The 16,663-nt window shown below is 39.6% G+C and overlaps 1 protein-coding gene across 1 annotated transcript; it reads left to right on the forward strand.

The window, feature by feature from the left end:
* Positions 1 to 1,768: 1,768 nt before the first annotated feature.
* Positions 1,769 to 7,338, forward strand: LOC115041879 (sodium-dependent phosphate transport protein 2B-like). Its single transcript, XM_029499738.1, has 13 exons — positions 1,769 to 1,856; positions 2,289 to 2,336; positions 2,428 to 2,550; positions 2,634 to 2,762; positions 2,912 to 3,055; positions 3,603 to 3,714; positions 3,833 to 4,028; positions 4,114 to 4,209; positions 4,506 to 4,617; positions 5,160 to 5,327; positions 5,622 to 5,738; positions 5,839 to 5,963; positions 6,362 to 7,338. Exons 2-13 carry the CDS (start codon positions 2,291 to 2,293, stop codon positions 6,896 to 6,898), a joined length of 1,905 nt encoding a protein of 634 aa, XP_029355598.1. The 5' UTR covers positions 1,769 to 1,856; positions 2,289 to 2,290; the 3' UTR covers positions 6,899 to 7,338.
* Positions 7,339 to 16,663: the final 9,325 nt, after the last annotated feature.

Below are 16,663 nucleotides of genomic sequence, written 5' to 3' on the forward strand. Positions count from 1 at the left end.
TTTTATGATAGGGTTTTATATGCTGGTGCTTTGCTGAACAATGCAAGTATATTACCAGAGATATAGCAGTGTTATTACAGTATAACAATTGCTGGTTATGGGTCATTGTTTTGAGGCTGGACAATATATAGGGTTAGTTTAGAATATCAGCCAACCCATGATGCAAGAAGAAGTTCTCCCACTTTTTCTATTTTTATTTATGGTAGCCTGTAGTGCTTTTTGAGCTTAGGGTTTAAAATGATAGAAGTTGTCAAAGTATAGCAGGCTTTTTAGACATGTGCAGTCATAAGCCTAAAAAAATCTTTAAAATAATAATAATAATATGAAGAAGAAGAACATAGAAAGAAATCCAACTCTAATAATGAACACAAAAACTCTGGTGTCCAAAAAAAAAAAAAAAAAACGAATAATTTATCATGAGTGAGACAGTGAGGCTGTCTCAGGAGTTTTCAGAGACCAAAGTCAGTCATTAGAGTTTCATTTTGGCACTGAACATCCTCAGCGAGGTGCATCCTCCTGAAACCCTCATGGCAGCCCACATTTACCAAAAAGTCACAGCTTCCAGCAGTCAAACAGCCAAATGAAGCATGCGATAAACACCAAATATCCACGTATTAATTACAAAAAAAATAAATCATCACCCAACATTATAGATTTCATATAGTTCACTGAACTGAGATCTCCCGTAAGAGTTCAGAGTTTTGATTCTTTACTATCAACTCAGTGAACCTGTTTTAAGTGCTGCATTAAATCTGTTTTGATTATTTTACTGTCGTGTGGGAGTAACAGAAACATGATTCTGGTTTGATCATTGACTCATATTCACACCATTGATTACAGATGTAATATGCATGATTGTTACGACCATATCTAAGCCATATCTCTTGCTATAAACCTGGACTAATAAGCAATAACTGTGTGCATGGACAACTGTGTGTAGATGTGAGGGTTCTCTAAAGAGCTATAAAACTGTGTGTGTGAGAGAGAGAGAGAGAGAGTGAGTGAGAGAGCAAGGAGAGAGGGTGGGAGTTTGTATATGAACATGTGACGATAGTGGCTAAAGATAATGTGTGCAATCTGCCCTATACATTACACTCCTTTCTTTGCTTGTGCAAATACACAAATCGGGCGGTGCATAACACAAAGTGGCTGTGGTCCAGTGTGGCACATCACCAAAACATCGTGCAATTTGATTTGACATGTAACAGAACAATAACCAGGGAGAGCCATACCAGCAGAAGAGCTGTTTGCAACTATTAAAAACAGGGAGTGTCATAAGTGGTGGGTCACACTCATGCTGTTCATTTCGAAGGGTTTCTAGATACCAAATGAGGTGAAACAATCCATGAAAAATAACCAAAGAAATCAGAATAATAGTAGACCTGGCAAAGTTGTGTAACACATCGGCAAACCTGAATTTGTGTTCCCTCCGCAGCCACCAGAGGGAGGTTTATTTGATTTGTGATGTCTGATTGAGTGGCCCATCACCTGCCCTCTGAGACGCACCTGAAGTATCCAGCTTTACATCTAAGTTTCTGTAAGTGTCCTCTCCTCCCGTTTAGCTCTGCAGCGCAGCCCACCTCTGATAAATCAAGGAAACCGTGTTGTTGTTGTTGTTGTTGTTGTTGTTGTTTTTGTTTTTTTGTTTTTTAAATAAAGCAGCGTGTCCCACATACAGACGCACCTCCCATCACTTGCACCTTTGCCCATGTGTGCACGACCTTTGAGCTGAGATCGCAGTGCGTGTGCTCGGAGCGGCGCTATAAAAGCGGCTCTCCGCCTCCGAGGGAGCAACAGGTAACCTGCAGGAAGCGTCCCCTTCTCCCGCTCCCAGCTCCAGACCAACACCGCAGCAGGTGAGGTGCATTCACGGGCATCACAGCCGCCGGCCACGGCCAGACTGTCGTGTTTCATTTCATTGAATCAGGATTGTGTTTGAGATGCAGTTGCATTGAGAAAGTTTTTTTTTTTTTTTTTTTAATTCAGAAAGTGAAGTTACTCACTTGATGATGATTTTGGAGTGTTGCGTTGACTAGAGACTTTAGAGACAGTGTACTGGACACCAGTTTATGTATTGCATTTCTTCATAACTGTGAAATTTTTGAAAAGCTGGGTTGCAAAGCTAACACTTGATAAACCTTTAAATTATTAGATAGATTAACTGCACGTGATTACTTTACGGGAATTCCTCAATTACCTGTTGCTTTCATTTCTTATTTTTATTAACGCTTTTTTTTTTCTTTACTTTGTTTTATTTTATTTATTTTTATTTTTTTATTTTTTTGTAGACATGTCTCCAAGACCACAAGTGGGGAGTGATTCCTCCCATGCTCTCGGTATGTCCTGTTCCCTTAGATACTGCAGCTCTCTTTAACCTGTGTTAGTCCCACCTTTTCTTAACAATCTGTCCTCGCTGCCCTCCATTAGGTGAAAAAAGCTCATGTAAGGATATCCTGCCATCTTACTCTACCGTGGACCTGGTGAATGGGGATCCAGAGGAAGATCCCTGGGATCTCCCTGAGCTCAAAGACACTGGAGTAAAGTGGTCAGGTGAGGCAGCTTGTCATTCTTATAGCACACTATGGATAGTTTTACACAATCTGAGCCTGATTCAGTACCTTTCTTTCCTACAGAGCTGGACACAAAGGGGAAGATTATGAGAGTGCTGATAGCTGTAGCGAAGCTGGTCCTGCTCCTTGGATTTCTCTATGTGTTTATCTGCTCTCTGGACGTCCTCAGTTCTGCTTTCCAGCTTGTCGGAGGTAAAATAAATTCACATCATTTTGTTTACCACCACCACTCTCTGCTGCACATTGCTGGCTGTTTAATTGGCAAGGTTAGCTCCAATGAGGTGCTTCTTATGTAATGTGAATAGTGTTTTTAACCAAAGGCTGTTTGTCCGTGCGTGCAGGCAAAGCTGCTGGTGACATCTTCCAGGACAATGTTGTGTTGTCCAACCCTGTGGCTGGGCTGGTGATCGGGGTGTTAGTCACAGTGCTGGTGCAGAGCTCCAGCACCTCCTCCTCTATTGTGGTCAGCATGGTGTCCTCTGGATGTAAGCAGACGCACAAACACTCACATGTATAAGGATTTAAATGGAACATGTGTCCATACAGACGTGCTTAAATGTACTGACTGGTGCACTCTTTAGTGCAGTGGTTTCCAAAATCTTCTTTGTCCAAGTCGAGATGAACTCAAGCATTTCTCGTAATATTTGGAATATTAGCTTATTATTTACCAATTAATGAAGCAAAAGTGCGTAAATCTTTTTTTTTTTTTTGAACACAACAATTTGTGTTAAGAAGAGTGACGATTTTCACTCATCAAGGCTTCACGCTCATATGTTTTCGACTGGCAGTAGCTGGACACGTTTCATTATTCTAGATTTCTGGTTAACTTGACCTTCTAACAATCTAACAATTTCTAACTGTGTTTTTAACCAAAAATTTGCATCTTACTTTTAGATTTATTCCAGTTCTGTGTGGCAGTCAAGTGTTTTTTTTTTTTCAGATTTTTTTGTTTGTTTGTTTTTCAAATCAGAGCCACTATGTACCTGCTAGTCTTACGCATTCATATAGTACAGTGCTGCTTATTATTTTCAGTGCTGGATGTCCAGTCTGCAGTGCCGATCATCATGGGAGCCAACATTGGAACATCTGTCACCAACACAATCGTGGCCATGATGCAGGCTGGAGATCGAAATGAGTTCCGCAGGTAAATCAAAGCTTGCAATGTTTTACATGTGCTGATTCATTTATAGAAGAAAATAAGTAACAATGGCAGTATAAATAGTGTCTACCACAAGCTCAAAAGTGTGTTTTTTCTCTTTCAGAGCATTTGCTGGGGCTACTGTTCACGACTTCTTCAACTGGTTGTCTGTGCTGATTCTTCTGCCCCTGGAAGTAGCCACAGGTGTCCTGTACAAACTCACTGACCTCATAATCAAATCCTTCAATATTCAAACTGGAGAGGACGCCCCTGACCTGCTCAACGTCATCACAGACCCTCTCACAAACTCCATTGTCGAGGTACAGACAATGACAATAAGATGCAACATTTACATTATGAATGAATGGTCTTTAAAATAAATAAATAAACAAACATTTGTTTTAGTTGGACAAATCTGTCATCACGGGCATCGCTACTGGTGACCCAGACGCCAGAAACAAGAGTCTGATCAAAATATGGTGCAAAAAAAAGACCAACACGGTAAGAAGTCAAAAACAAACTGCATCACATGCATGAAATGATTACTTTGCCAGACTGAACATAACACAGTAACAGTAAAACAAACAATAAAGCGATGGTTACCTCTGGTTTTTTGTGTTAGTGATTGATATTTTCCTTTTTGTATTGTAACCACAGTGATTTTGTTAGCTCATACTTTGGAGGTGTGCCATTTTATAAATTATGAAATGCTGCAGTATGATTATTTAGAGATTGTCATACAATAGCTGCATTGACATCTTTATTGGGTGTTAAGTTGTTTTGTTTGTTTTTTTCAGACTTTCTGGAATGCGACAGTGGACAACTGTGCAGCCGGTGCTGTCTGCTGGGAAGAAGGAAACCTCACCTGGACCCAGCTGAATGCTTCTTCAACTATTTACCTGGAGAAATGTAAGCATTCCTCCCTCAGCGAGCACTCACGGTTGGAGGGGGAAGAGAACGATTGCAAAGCAATTAGGATTACCTGATCTGCTAAAGCTCAGTGAAACACGAGAGAACCATTCAACCGTAACATTGTCCTTCATGCAGATACTCTGATGTTCTGACAATACTCCCTTTGAAAAGTTATAGTGACTCAGCTAATGCCCTCCTTGACCCGTCTTCTTGCTCAATGGCTCTATTCATGCTGTCTTAATACTTCCACAAGTCCACATTAAAAGGTCTTCAAAGTATTCAGCCCCCAACTTAAGTCCATCCATTTGTTCTCAGTTGTTAAAGTAGCAGAATTAAGAAAATACAAAGAACATAATGAAAAAACAAGTGGTGAGACGTCATCAGTTTATTACCTTACCGCAAACACCAATCTCTATCAGCTACATATATGATAAGAGGTTTGCTGTAAAATGAGTCATGGCTATTTTTAGCTGACACATAATAAATGCATTAAACGTGAACACTGAAATGCCTGTCATCTCTTTGACCACTCATTGCAGGCAAACATATCTTCGTCAATGCTAATCTGCCAGACCTGGCGGTGGGCCTCATCCTCCTCGCACTGTCTTTGTTTGTCCTTTGCACTTGTCTCATCCTGATTGTCAAGCTGCTCAACTCCATGCTGAAGGGCCAGGTGGCCCTGGTCATCAAAAAAGTGCTCAACACAGGTACGGAAAGAAAAGACATGCTCTTCAGCACGGACTGCCTGTTTGATAGTCGGCACATCTGCTTTAATGGTGATGCTTGATGAGCAGTGCAGGCAGAGTTTCCCTGGTGCTTCTGGCTCACCTCCAGGCCCACTAGTCCTGCTGTGTGAGAGAGAAAGCTCAGGCACAAATACTGTATCGATTTGAAAAACTATTCCTTGTTTGCTCTTGCCATGTGGTCATTATGCATGCAGTCACAATGTATTCACTTCATCAGGTTTCTTGCTCACCTCCTGCATTTCTGTTTGACTGCAGACTTCCCTTTCCCCTTCACCTGGGTTACTGGCTATATTGCAATTCTGGTAGGAGCAGGGATGACTTTCATTGTTCAGAGCAGCTCTGTTTTCACCTCAGCTATAACTCCTCTTGTTGGTAAGTTGTCATTTGTATACATGATAATTAGCTTCTATTTCTTTATTTTTTTGTTATCATTATTTTCAGGACTTATATCTTATTGATCTTATTTCCACAGGTATTGGTGTCATTAGCCTTGAACGGGCATACCCTCTGACCCTGGGTTCAAATATTGGTACAACAACCACTGCTATACTTGCTGCCATGGCTAGCCCCAGTGAAACACTACCCAACTCTCTGCAGGTAAGCTGCAGTAAAAAGCTTTCATTGTGTGCTTTTTGTAACCATGCAAGAAAGGTTTCACTGTTGGGATAACAGTATTGGTCAGTTCACTACTGGACTGCAGCAACGCAGACAATCATGTTGCCCATCAAACAGATTCATTTTGGTGAGTAACATGATTGTGTCGGTTATCCCATCACTTTTTCTTAAATGTAGCCTGCAATGTGACATTTTAGTTTTTTGTGAAATATCCGAATACCAGAAGATGAACTGTAATAACTTTCATCCCATTGTAACAAACATTAATCCTGAGATTCAGAACAACTGCACGCCAGTCAACACGCTGGCATGAACAGGACATGATCAAGGTGTAGCCTTATTTCAGGGTCATTTTTGACCTTTTTTGTCATTCTTTCTAGATTGCGCTGTGCCACTTTTTCTTCAACATCATGGGTATTATACTATGGTATCCAATCCCCTTCACGCGAGTGCCCATCAGGTTAGCCAGGGGTTTGGGGAACCATACTGCAAAATACCGCTGGTTTGCTGCCCTCTACCTCTTCCTGTGCTTCTTGGTTTTCCCCCTGACTGTTTTTGGACTGTCCCTGGCTGGCTGGCAAGCTCTGGTTGGCGTCGGTGTGCCCATTGTTGTGTTGGTCATCGTTGTCATCATTGTCAACGTGATGCAGTCTCGATGCCCCCAGTATCTGCCCAAGTTCCTTCGCAACTGGGAGTTTTTGCCCCGGCCCTTGCACTCCATGGCGCCATGGGATGTTGTGGTGACCTCAGCCCTGGGTTTCTGCGGCAAATACTGCTGCTGCTGCTGCAAGTGCTGCAAAAATGATGAGGATGAAAAGATCCGGAAGGGAAGCATGAAGAGTCTGGAGATGTATGATAACCCAGCTTTGACAAGAGATGAGGATACAAAGCAGGCTGTGAAAGCAACACAGCTTTAATATCAATATGTATTTTATACATAACTTTGTATCTTTATGCAATAATGTAATGTTAATTATTTATCACTTTATCACTTCTCAGGTTGTGGTGTACGGATGATTCCTTTCTAGTGGACGATATATTAAGAACAATACTAACACTGTCAATGACTTTCATGTAGGAGGCAATGACAAGAAGTCTTGGACGTATTGTTATGAACCTGCTCCTTCTGGGCATGTGATGTTTATTTAATGATGTTTTCAATTTATTGTTCAGACTGACTGCTTTGCCATAACTATGGGTGGTCCAGAATTTTATTTTTGTATTTTTTATGATATGCATGAGAAGAAGAATTTGGATGTATTTGCATACTTAAACTTCAAATGTATAATGTAGCATTATAAATATTTGTGTATTTAAGATGGTAAAATATCTGTAAATAAAAAATTGTTATTTCTAAGTGCAGTTTTATACATTTACTTGATCTCCTTCCATCACGATCATGTAGATTGCACAGAATCATGTTAAGTTCAAAGTGTTATTTATAGAAATGTATATATTTTCATCAAGTCGTTTGATATCTAGCTCAGATATTGCAGTTTGTGCATCATCTGCATTGTACATTTTGTTTCTTAGAAGTGTGCTGAAGGAAAAGGCTTCCTGCAGCGAACAGATTACTGCTTTCACATCTTATGTGTCTGAATAGCAAGTTTATGACAACACAAACTCGTAATCTGATTTACATTGGTAGAGAATGCCAGATTTGACGTAGCTGTCTGATCGTGTAGTGCCAAAGACTGCCCCATATTTGCCATCAGACTTTGAGTCTCACCAAAGCAACCGCTTCTTCAAAGGAAAGAGCTGAACTTACATTGCTGTGTTGGGACACTGCCCTTCCTGCGTTTATGGTGCAGGTGTTCAAGTGAACTTCATGCCCAGGACACCTAACACACAACTCTATCTTTATAGTTTTATTGATGAATTAATAATTTCTAAAAGTTACAAGGTGTCTCATATAGTAGATGATTCTGATTCTGATATATATAACTGGATGTACACAACAAGGAAACAAAAACTTGTAACATTTGAAATAATTACACAATTATAATATGTAAAAAATATTCAGTATTCAAACCATATTCAGGCAATGTAGTAAACTTAATTGCCTGCTTCTAAGGTCACATCAGTCACCATGCTGTCACGCAGGGACATAAAAACCTCTCTATCTTTAACAGAGCTGAACTTAATGAGAGTGGATTATAAGTCAAGTTAACATCCAAACAATGAGCTGAATGAACAATGAACACCAATAATACCGAACACTCTTGTTGAATTTCATAGAGATGTGTAAAGTGATAACTTTGTCCTCACTGAGACCGGAAATATTTATCAATTACATTCTTAATATACCATTGGTAGCAGTGGTATACATGTTAGAGCTACCTATATTTACAGCTACATTATCAGTTCTCCGCTTTCTCTGTCAGGGGGGCATTCAAGGTCCTTTTCACCCACCCACGTTATCACTTACTGTGTGTAATTAGACCTCTGCTCAGGGACTAATGGAGTAGAGCTATGCTAGGATTAAGTAAGGCCACCAAACTTCCCCAAGCAAAGAAAAATAATCAAAGTGAATGTTCTTCCAAATGGTTGAAATAAACCAAAAAATGCAGTCAGATTGATGGCACAGTCCAATCAAGCATGTGCACATAGTTAAGTTAGGGAAAATAAGTCAAAAGACCTGTAGATGAGTGTGTACTGTGGGGAAGCCTATAGTACAAACAAAATACATCAAAGCCTAAAAGTCAAAGGTATAACATTAACATGAAAAACATTCTTTGTTTCCTCTGCTTGTACTTCACCTGCTTCATACATACTCCTCTTTCAATGTCATCAAGTCTGGTTGCTTTTCATTATTGGGGCTCAGCAGACATGTCTAAATGATAAATGGTCTGGTTACATGTCCGCTGCTATGGTTTCATATAAACACACAGGTAAGCGCAGACCAACATTTCCTCAGCTCATGTCCACATTTCCACCTGTCTGCTCCAAAGCCACGCTGATCTGATTATTAAAGGTACTACAGATAGCTTTACAGCTGTGGGAAGGCTGCTATGTAATTATAAAATGCTGACAGGTGAAGGTCCACTGCAGCAAAATGACAAGTGAGGACACACAGTCTCTGTGGGCACAATCATTTTCGTTTTCAGCTACAGTATAAAGTGCCTATCTAAGCTTTAGCAACAGCTCTGAATGCTGTGTGTGTGTGTGTGTGTGTGTTAAGCGCTTACAAGCACTGCCAAAGGCAGACATTAACACTAGCATAGTTTAATAAAATGAAACAATGGCTCCAATGTTAATTATATCTCTGACGCAAACTGTCGTTCTTTTACTGCTTATCCATTTCCATGTCGCAGGAGGTGCTGGAGCCAATCTCAGCTCGCATTCGGGGAGGGCAGGGTACACCCTGGACAGGTAACCAGCCCATCGCAGCACCCACATACAGAGACAGACAGAGATCAGCAAACACTCACACTCACACTCAGACTTATGGACAATTTAGTCACCAATTAATCCAAACATGCATGTCTTTGGACATGTCTTGGGAGGAAATCAGAGCACCTGGAAAAAACGCGTGCGGGCACTGGGAGAACGTGCAAACTCCACATAGAAACCTTCTTGTTGTGGGGCAACAGCACAAACCATTAAGCTGCCATGCTGCCCAGCACAAAATGTCATCTGAGAAAAAAAACCCAAAAAACAATAAAGATAAACAATACTGAAGACAATCATCCCAATCATCAATTGTTTATCTATGGTTTTAAACCTCATAACTACATTAAGAAGCAGTGTATTGAGCCAAATTTAAAAGAAAAGGTTAAACATGCAAATATATAACATACATATTCATACTAGGAGCAACTACAGCTGATTTAAAGCTCAAATCAATATCAGAATACAATCAGTACACAGCAGGCTAACTCATGGTCAGCTGGTTATGTACTGAGCTTTTTATGAACAGAGATGCCATCCTACTGTTCTAACAATATTCTTTTCAAATTTACCTAGGCTTCACATTTAGAGGTGATTAGGGGGGTGCCAAAAAATCAATTCATATAAGAATCGCGATTCTCATTTACTACGATTCAGAATCGATTTAAATCAATAAAAAACAAACAAATCTGCAGGCTGTTTGCCTCCATTTTATAACATGACGTATTTGGACAGTGGGAGGAAACCAACACAGGCACATAGAGAACATGCAAACTCTGCACAGAAAGCACCCAGGCCGGGAACCGAACCCACAACCTACTTATTGCATGGAAGCGCTAACCATTATGCCGCCATTGTGCTGCCCATGCTCAAACATCTACATCCAAATTAACCTGCCTTCCTCTCTGCTTGACAAGCACCAGGCTTTGCCAATGGGATATGGTCAACACCCAAGAAAATGACAGAAATTATTGGTGTGTGTGGTGGGGAAGAACCTTTAGGGTGAATTTAGAAACATTTGTCAGAGAACACGGCCCTAGGCTGCCTCCCATTATCAGAAGCAGCTGATATCAGGCACCTGCGACCAGGGTTCTCTTTGCCTTCTCCGCCTGCTGCCATCTTGATAGGCAGATGGTACTGTGTGAGACTCTGGTATTTGAATATGCCCAGAGCTATGGTAAAAAGCTTGCAGCAAAGTAGACTAAGGGGTAACACACTACGGGACCACAACACACAGGAAGTACTACATACACCCTAAAATGGACCTTAAACCTGAATGTACATAGGGCACACAGGCACGGGCTGAACTGACACAGATATCCCTTTATTTAGGAAATAATCAAAAACTCTAATCTGCTGAGCTGGACTGAAGGAAAGCTAGCAAACTATTAAACAAATAAACTACAATTGTGAGTGAAAAAAGGAAGGTATCTTTATTACCATGCTAATTAAAAGAGCTTAGCACAAAGGTTAAAAGTCCCAGTATGGATACTAAAATCACGTCAAAGCAGTCCAACTAAAGAAAACTGGGAGATAGTGAGCTGAGGCCTGTGGAGACCTCACCATCCATGCCTAGCCCCTTTGCAATACAGTTCTCAGCTTCACTAAAAGGAGAAAACTGAACTAAACACATAAACCTCCCAGTTGGCTCTAACAGAAGTGGAAATACAGAAACAGCTGAGGTAAATAAACAAAATTACCTACAAGCAAATAGGAAAACTGCAAGGCAAAAACAGGGCAACTAGAGGCAAAGCAGTGCAAAACAGCAGCAGGTGAACATATAGCACTGTTTATTGGGATCACCATGCTGCTTATGATTGCATCTGTTAAAAGTCAACATAGTCACCATCACTGCTGGGATACTAAACCACTAAATGATGTGGAGGGACTGGACCAAGGCCGTGTAAGTGCACAGCTGTGCCATCTGGATTTCAGGTCTACAACACAGGAAATAAGTTCAAAACCATGAAGCAGGGGTTCTTGACCTTTTAGACCTCTGGGCCCAATTTTCCCAGTACAGGGTGGCCCGGTGCCCATTCAAATATTAACACTTTCATTGTAATTGGTCCGAGTCTTGGTTTGATTTGTATTTTAACTCCTTACAAGCTAAAACACTGTGGTCACCTCGAAGACATTTATTTATATTGTGTATGTAAACCTGCACATACAACAACACTGAACAGGCTAGCAATTATAGCAAATCAAGTTTCTACAAGAAAAATCCACCAGCTTTCCAACTAGCTTTGGATGTTTGGTTTCTAGATGCCGCCTTAGTTTTGTAGGCTTCAGTGCTGTGCTGGATAGCGTTAACTCACGCTCAACACACTCATACTTGCGCACAGATTTAATCTTTGAGGGGGGTTGGCGATACTTTCATCTTCAGTTTTTTCTTTTTAACTTCTCTACAACTTCAGCCAAAGGTTTGCAGCTGGCTTCTTCCACAACTGCTCCACTGGCTGACGCCTCACTGCTACCACATGGCAGGAAGCTGCATTGCAGGTCCGCGGCCCTCGCAGCCCACAGGTGCGGCCCATTAGTTTCATTAGTTATTGGCATATCGATTCCGTGGCATAGATATATTGATATTCTCATGTTTCTAATTTGAGTATAAATTGCTCTTTTTTTTAACTACTACAATATTAACAATATTTATTTAATATTACATGATAATGGGATTGAATACATTAGCCTGAAACAAAATATAACATACAAGTTAATCCTGGCCCACAGAGCATGACAACTTCCCTGCTCCGTCTCTGGCTCCAACTCTTTATCTTTTTTCTTTTTTTTTTAATTAAGTGATGCAATGCAGTACAGAACAGGTGAGAGACATAACAACGGCATCCAGTTAATACAGTGAAGACAGGACAAACAAAAACAAAAGACAAAACAGAGACAAGCAGGAACTAGTGGTTTATTTTCAAATTATATGTTGAAGGGGTTGAAGGGCAGTGTAAATATGTGTGTGCGTGCTTGTATGCATTGTTTTGTATGATTCAACGGGCTGCGTAACATGTATATATGAGTATAGATTACTCTAATAAAGTATCGATATTAATTATTAAATACGAAATAAAAGCGCACGTCTCACTTCCGAATCGTTTAGGGTAACTTACTCCAGGGTTTTCTGCCGAAACACCCCCCCCCCCCCCGGTGGCATAAACTTGGACTAGTCCAAGTCACGTGACTAGAAGAGAGGTGCGACTCCAGTTCGCGAATGTTTTTAGCTTGCTAGCAATAACTTAGCATGTGCCTTAATAACCAAAACAAGTGGAGAAGGTGGAGCAATAGCTGAAAGAAAAAGGTGTGTGGTCGGGTCGTATATTTCACCTGTGGGAAAGAAAAAAGGTTCCCCCAAGGTGTAGTTTGTTGCCATGTGACTTGTATTTAAGTGCAATATTTAGATTTTTAAAAAATCAGAGACTGTGTCGGTATCAGTTAAATATGATGGAAAAGCAATCGGTATCGTATCGAATCATAAAAGTGTGGTATCACCAGTCACTACTGTGCAAATTCAATCAATATTTACATACCTGGAGCTCACACAGAGGAAGAAGGCAGGGAGCCCTGGGAACAGGGGTCTGATATGAAGGGGCTCTGTTCGGCAGCCTAGGGCTGCATTCACCACAATTGTTTCTAAATTCACCCTAAAGGTTCTTCCTCACCACAGGCGCATCAGCTGGAAGTAGGTAGCATAATACACTGTTCTGGGATCAGATTTATGGGTAGATATCACTTCAACCTCTTTCCAATTGATTTCTATTTTTAGCTTTAACCAGGCATTGCTTGCCTTGCAGAAACGCAACAGTTTTTAAAATTCTTTCAGGTTTTCCTTTTTCTTACAGATTTTTCTCTGCATGAGCCTTTTAAAAGCCAAGCAATGCTGTCTTTTGTGTCTTGTTAAACGGCAATATAATAATCTTTTCTCTTCTATGTGGCTCTCTTCTACTGCGGTTTGTTGTGCATGATGATACATAAAGAAGTACCACCTCCTGTGGTTGGTGAGGGATAAGCTCTGCATCTCATTGTGCTGCATGGACAGGTAAGTGTAGAAGTTACATACCTAATTCCATATGAATCCCACATTAAAGGGAACTCTTTGAAATGTGACAAACAAAGCTTTTTGAAACAGAATGAATAATTGACACTTCCATAGTAGCCTTTCTCTAAGAGAAGTGACAGCTGTAAGAGACAGCTGGTGTTCTTCAAATTTTTAAAATATAACTATGAGAGAGTACCCACAGAGATCACTAGTGAGGAAAGGGTTGCAATATTTTTGAAGACTAATTGAACTGCATAAATTCAAACATTTTGAATGTGTGAGTTTGATGTTTTGGGCTTGGGTGAACCAACTGTTTTGAAAAGCTTGCTACTCATGTAGCTTTGCCAATCTCCTGTTTATACTTTATAATATACATCAAAAATATTCAGAAAGACATTTTAAATTAATTGGCCATGAAAGCTGGGGTTTGTCTGCTCCGGGTTTATGCTAAATTTCGCCAGTTATCTGCATATTAACTATGAAACAAGAAAAACAAACAAAATTGTTGACCTTAGGATTAAGATGAAGTTAATCAAAAGCGAATCAATTAAAATCTCCAATACTATGGATGCAACAGATGTGCCGCTGCATAACTGCAGCTACCCTTTACTACAATACCTGACCCCACCACATGTACCAGCAGGCATCTTTCTCCAAAACACCAGCACGCAGCCCTCAGACAGCCCAAGTTAACTGTGGAGTTCAAAGAGAAAGTGCCGCTGTATGCAGCAGAGAATTCATTAAATAAAGGCCTCTTCTTCCTCCTATTTCTTTTTTTACTTACAGCTCCTCCCCACTGCTGCAAAAAGGGGACTACCCTTTTAGCTGACTCCTAAATACACTTAATTGGAAAATACATATTCCATCAGATAATAGACTAACTTTTTAACACAAGATTTTTAACCATATTGCTTGTATTTCCTGAATAAAAAAAGTGACCTAAAAAACTAACAATGCCAGTGCCTCCTCACTCTTTAACCCTGTAACATTTTCCATCGTACAAAATAAAAATAAAGCCAGTCTCATGACTTTTTGATTCCGTAAAGTTGACATATTTTGACTGAAGTGGATATTCCATCTCATAACAAATGAAACAAAGCCAGTCTCTACTGACATTTTAACACAAACTCTTAAACCTTTTCCTTGTTCAACCAGTCTTCACTTGCACCAATACAACTCGCAGCATTGCTCGATGCACCCACTATTTTTCATACGTTTTAAGGTGCTCAAAGGGCAGGCCCTTTGAGATGTTTTATTAAATTTGATGTTGAGTTTTTTGTTTTTGTTTTTGTTTTTTTTTTTTGGTTCAGAAGGTCTTGGTGCCCCCATGTAGTTGACAGTGGACAAGAATGTTCTTTTGTTACTGATATATCATGAAGCGCTCTTTTTTTGGGTTTAGGATTATCAATCAACAATCACAGTGACTGAAGTTCCTTCATATACTTGTGGATCATCAATTTTTCATGCACGTGTGTTTTTGTGTTATTTGTCAATATGTCAAACACATCAGCTCAGTCAGTTTGAAGCCACTGGGCTTTGAAACATGTACTAAACTGAACCTACGATTGCGCTCTTTTTTTTTTTCTTAAGAAGAATGCCTATTGGTCAAAGTTTTTTTTTTTTGGTCTCTTCATATTAATTAAATAATCCAGAGAGTTCAAAGACATTGTAATTCAATTGGAGTGAATAAAATCTGAGTGCTAGCAATTAATTAAAAAATTAAATGGAAACGCCAAACCATTATTCTTTTCCAAAGTCAGCTGATTTTCTGTACAGCCTGAATCAATGAAAATCAAAAAGGTGATAAGTAGAGTCTATAGTAGAATCAAACAGACTTAGTTGCTTATGTGCAGATTTTGGCACCCATCTGAATTAGTTTTTTAGGATATTGGATTCAACTTGATGCCCAAAAAGTTATGTGGCCAAAATTCCAATACAATGTTTGTGATTGACGAACAATTGAATTTATTAGTGGGATGATAATTAACCCATAACAGTAAAGATTAGTAACAGTAATTCTGTAGGTAGAAGAGTAGATTTGAAGAGCGAGCCCAAGTCTGTTTAGAAATCACATCCACAGTTAATGTCACACAGTGTATATTAGCAGCCGAAATGGCCTCAAAAAAAGTTTCATGAAACAAACCCAATGGATTAACACACACTAATGTTGATAAGTGCCACATGCCAGCTGATTTTTATTATTATTATTTTTTTTTATCATGTGATAGTTATTTGGTGTTTGATCTACAGTTGGTGCAGAAATTCACATCGTTTGCTGGTGATTTCACTTAACACAACAAATGTCTTTCTAGTGATGATTAACAATAGGAATGATGCATGAACAAGCATGAAAGGGAATGTTTTTCTAGATGTTCCTATTCTGCAAACTTTACATATGCAGCATTAATGCTACTTAGTAAATGCTAGGATGCTAAAACATTAAAGGTATCATATTTTAATTTTTTCTGTTTCTTTATCCAGGCTGTATGTAGCTTTCTGTGGACTGAGTGTTTTGATTTATAAAAATAATAATAAAAAAAAAAAAGACAAGACGCAATGGCGGCCATCTGTGTGCTAAATAAATGGCACAGATAATTCCATTTTAGGATTAGCATGTTCATAACTTCATAATGACCACATTAGCATATTGACACTCAAGGTATTGCTGTGCCAAAGGAAAGCCTCACAGAACTGCACTACTGTGAACTCAAATGTGCGTTTTTGAACAGCCAAATGGTGCTGGTTCAAAATTCACCATATCTTATTTTAGGCCACAGATAGTTCTCAAACTGAAGGGGTATCTTTGTACAAATGTTTCCCACATTATAATATCTAAAGTTCCCTGTGAAGTCACTTTCGTTTGATTTCTAAGATGTTTTTCGGTCGACTATCATGGTTAACACAAAAGTAAAATTCCCATCATTCATGTGTAGCAGTATGAGTGTTTTTGTTATGGTGGCCTTTTACAAAAGGCAGAGACAGACAGCATAAAGGACAGGGCTAGGAGAATGAACAAGGAGATCATTAGTCTATCCCCAAATTATACACAGTCTTCAATTTAAACTTGAAGGAGCTCCACTTGATGTTGTTTGCGCTTTCAAACTCCTTATTTAACTAATCACAGCTTCATGAATTCTAGGAAACAACACTCAATGCTATAAACTGCACATCAACACAAGTTACCCAGCACTGTAAATAACTGTTAAGAACTGAGTAATACTACATATTCCTCATATTTGCTGGCAGTCAC

Source organism: Echeneis naucrates, chromosome 4 (genome assembly GCF_900963305.1).
Source record: "Echeneis naucrates chromosome 4, fEcheNa1.1, whole genome shotgun sequence".
NCBI lineage: Eukaryota > Metazoa > Chordata > Actinopteri > Carangiformes > Echeneidae > Echeneis > Echeneis naucrates.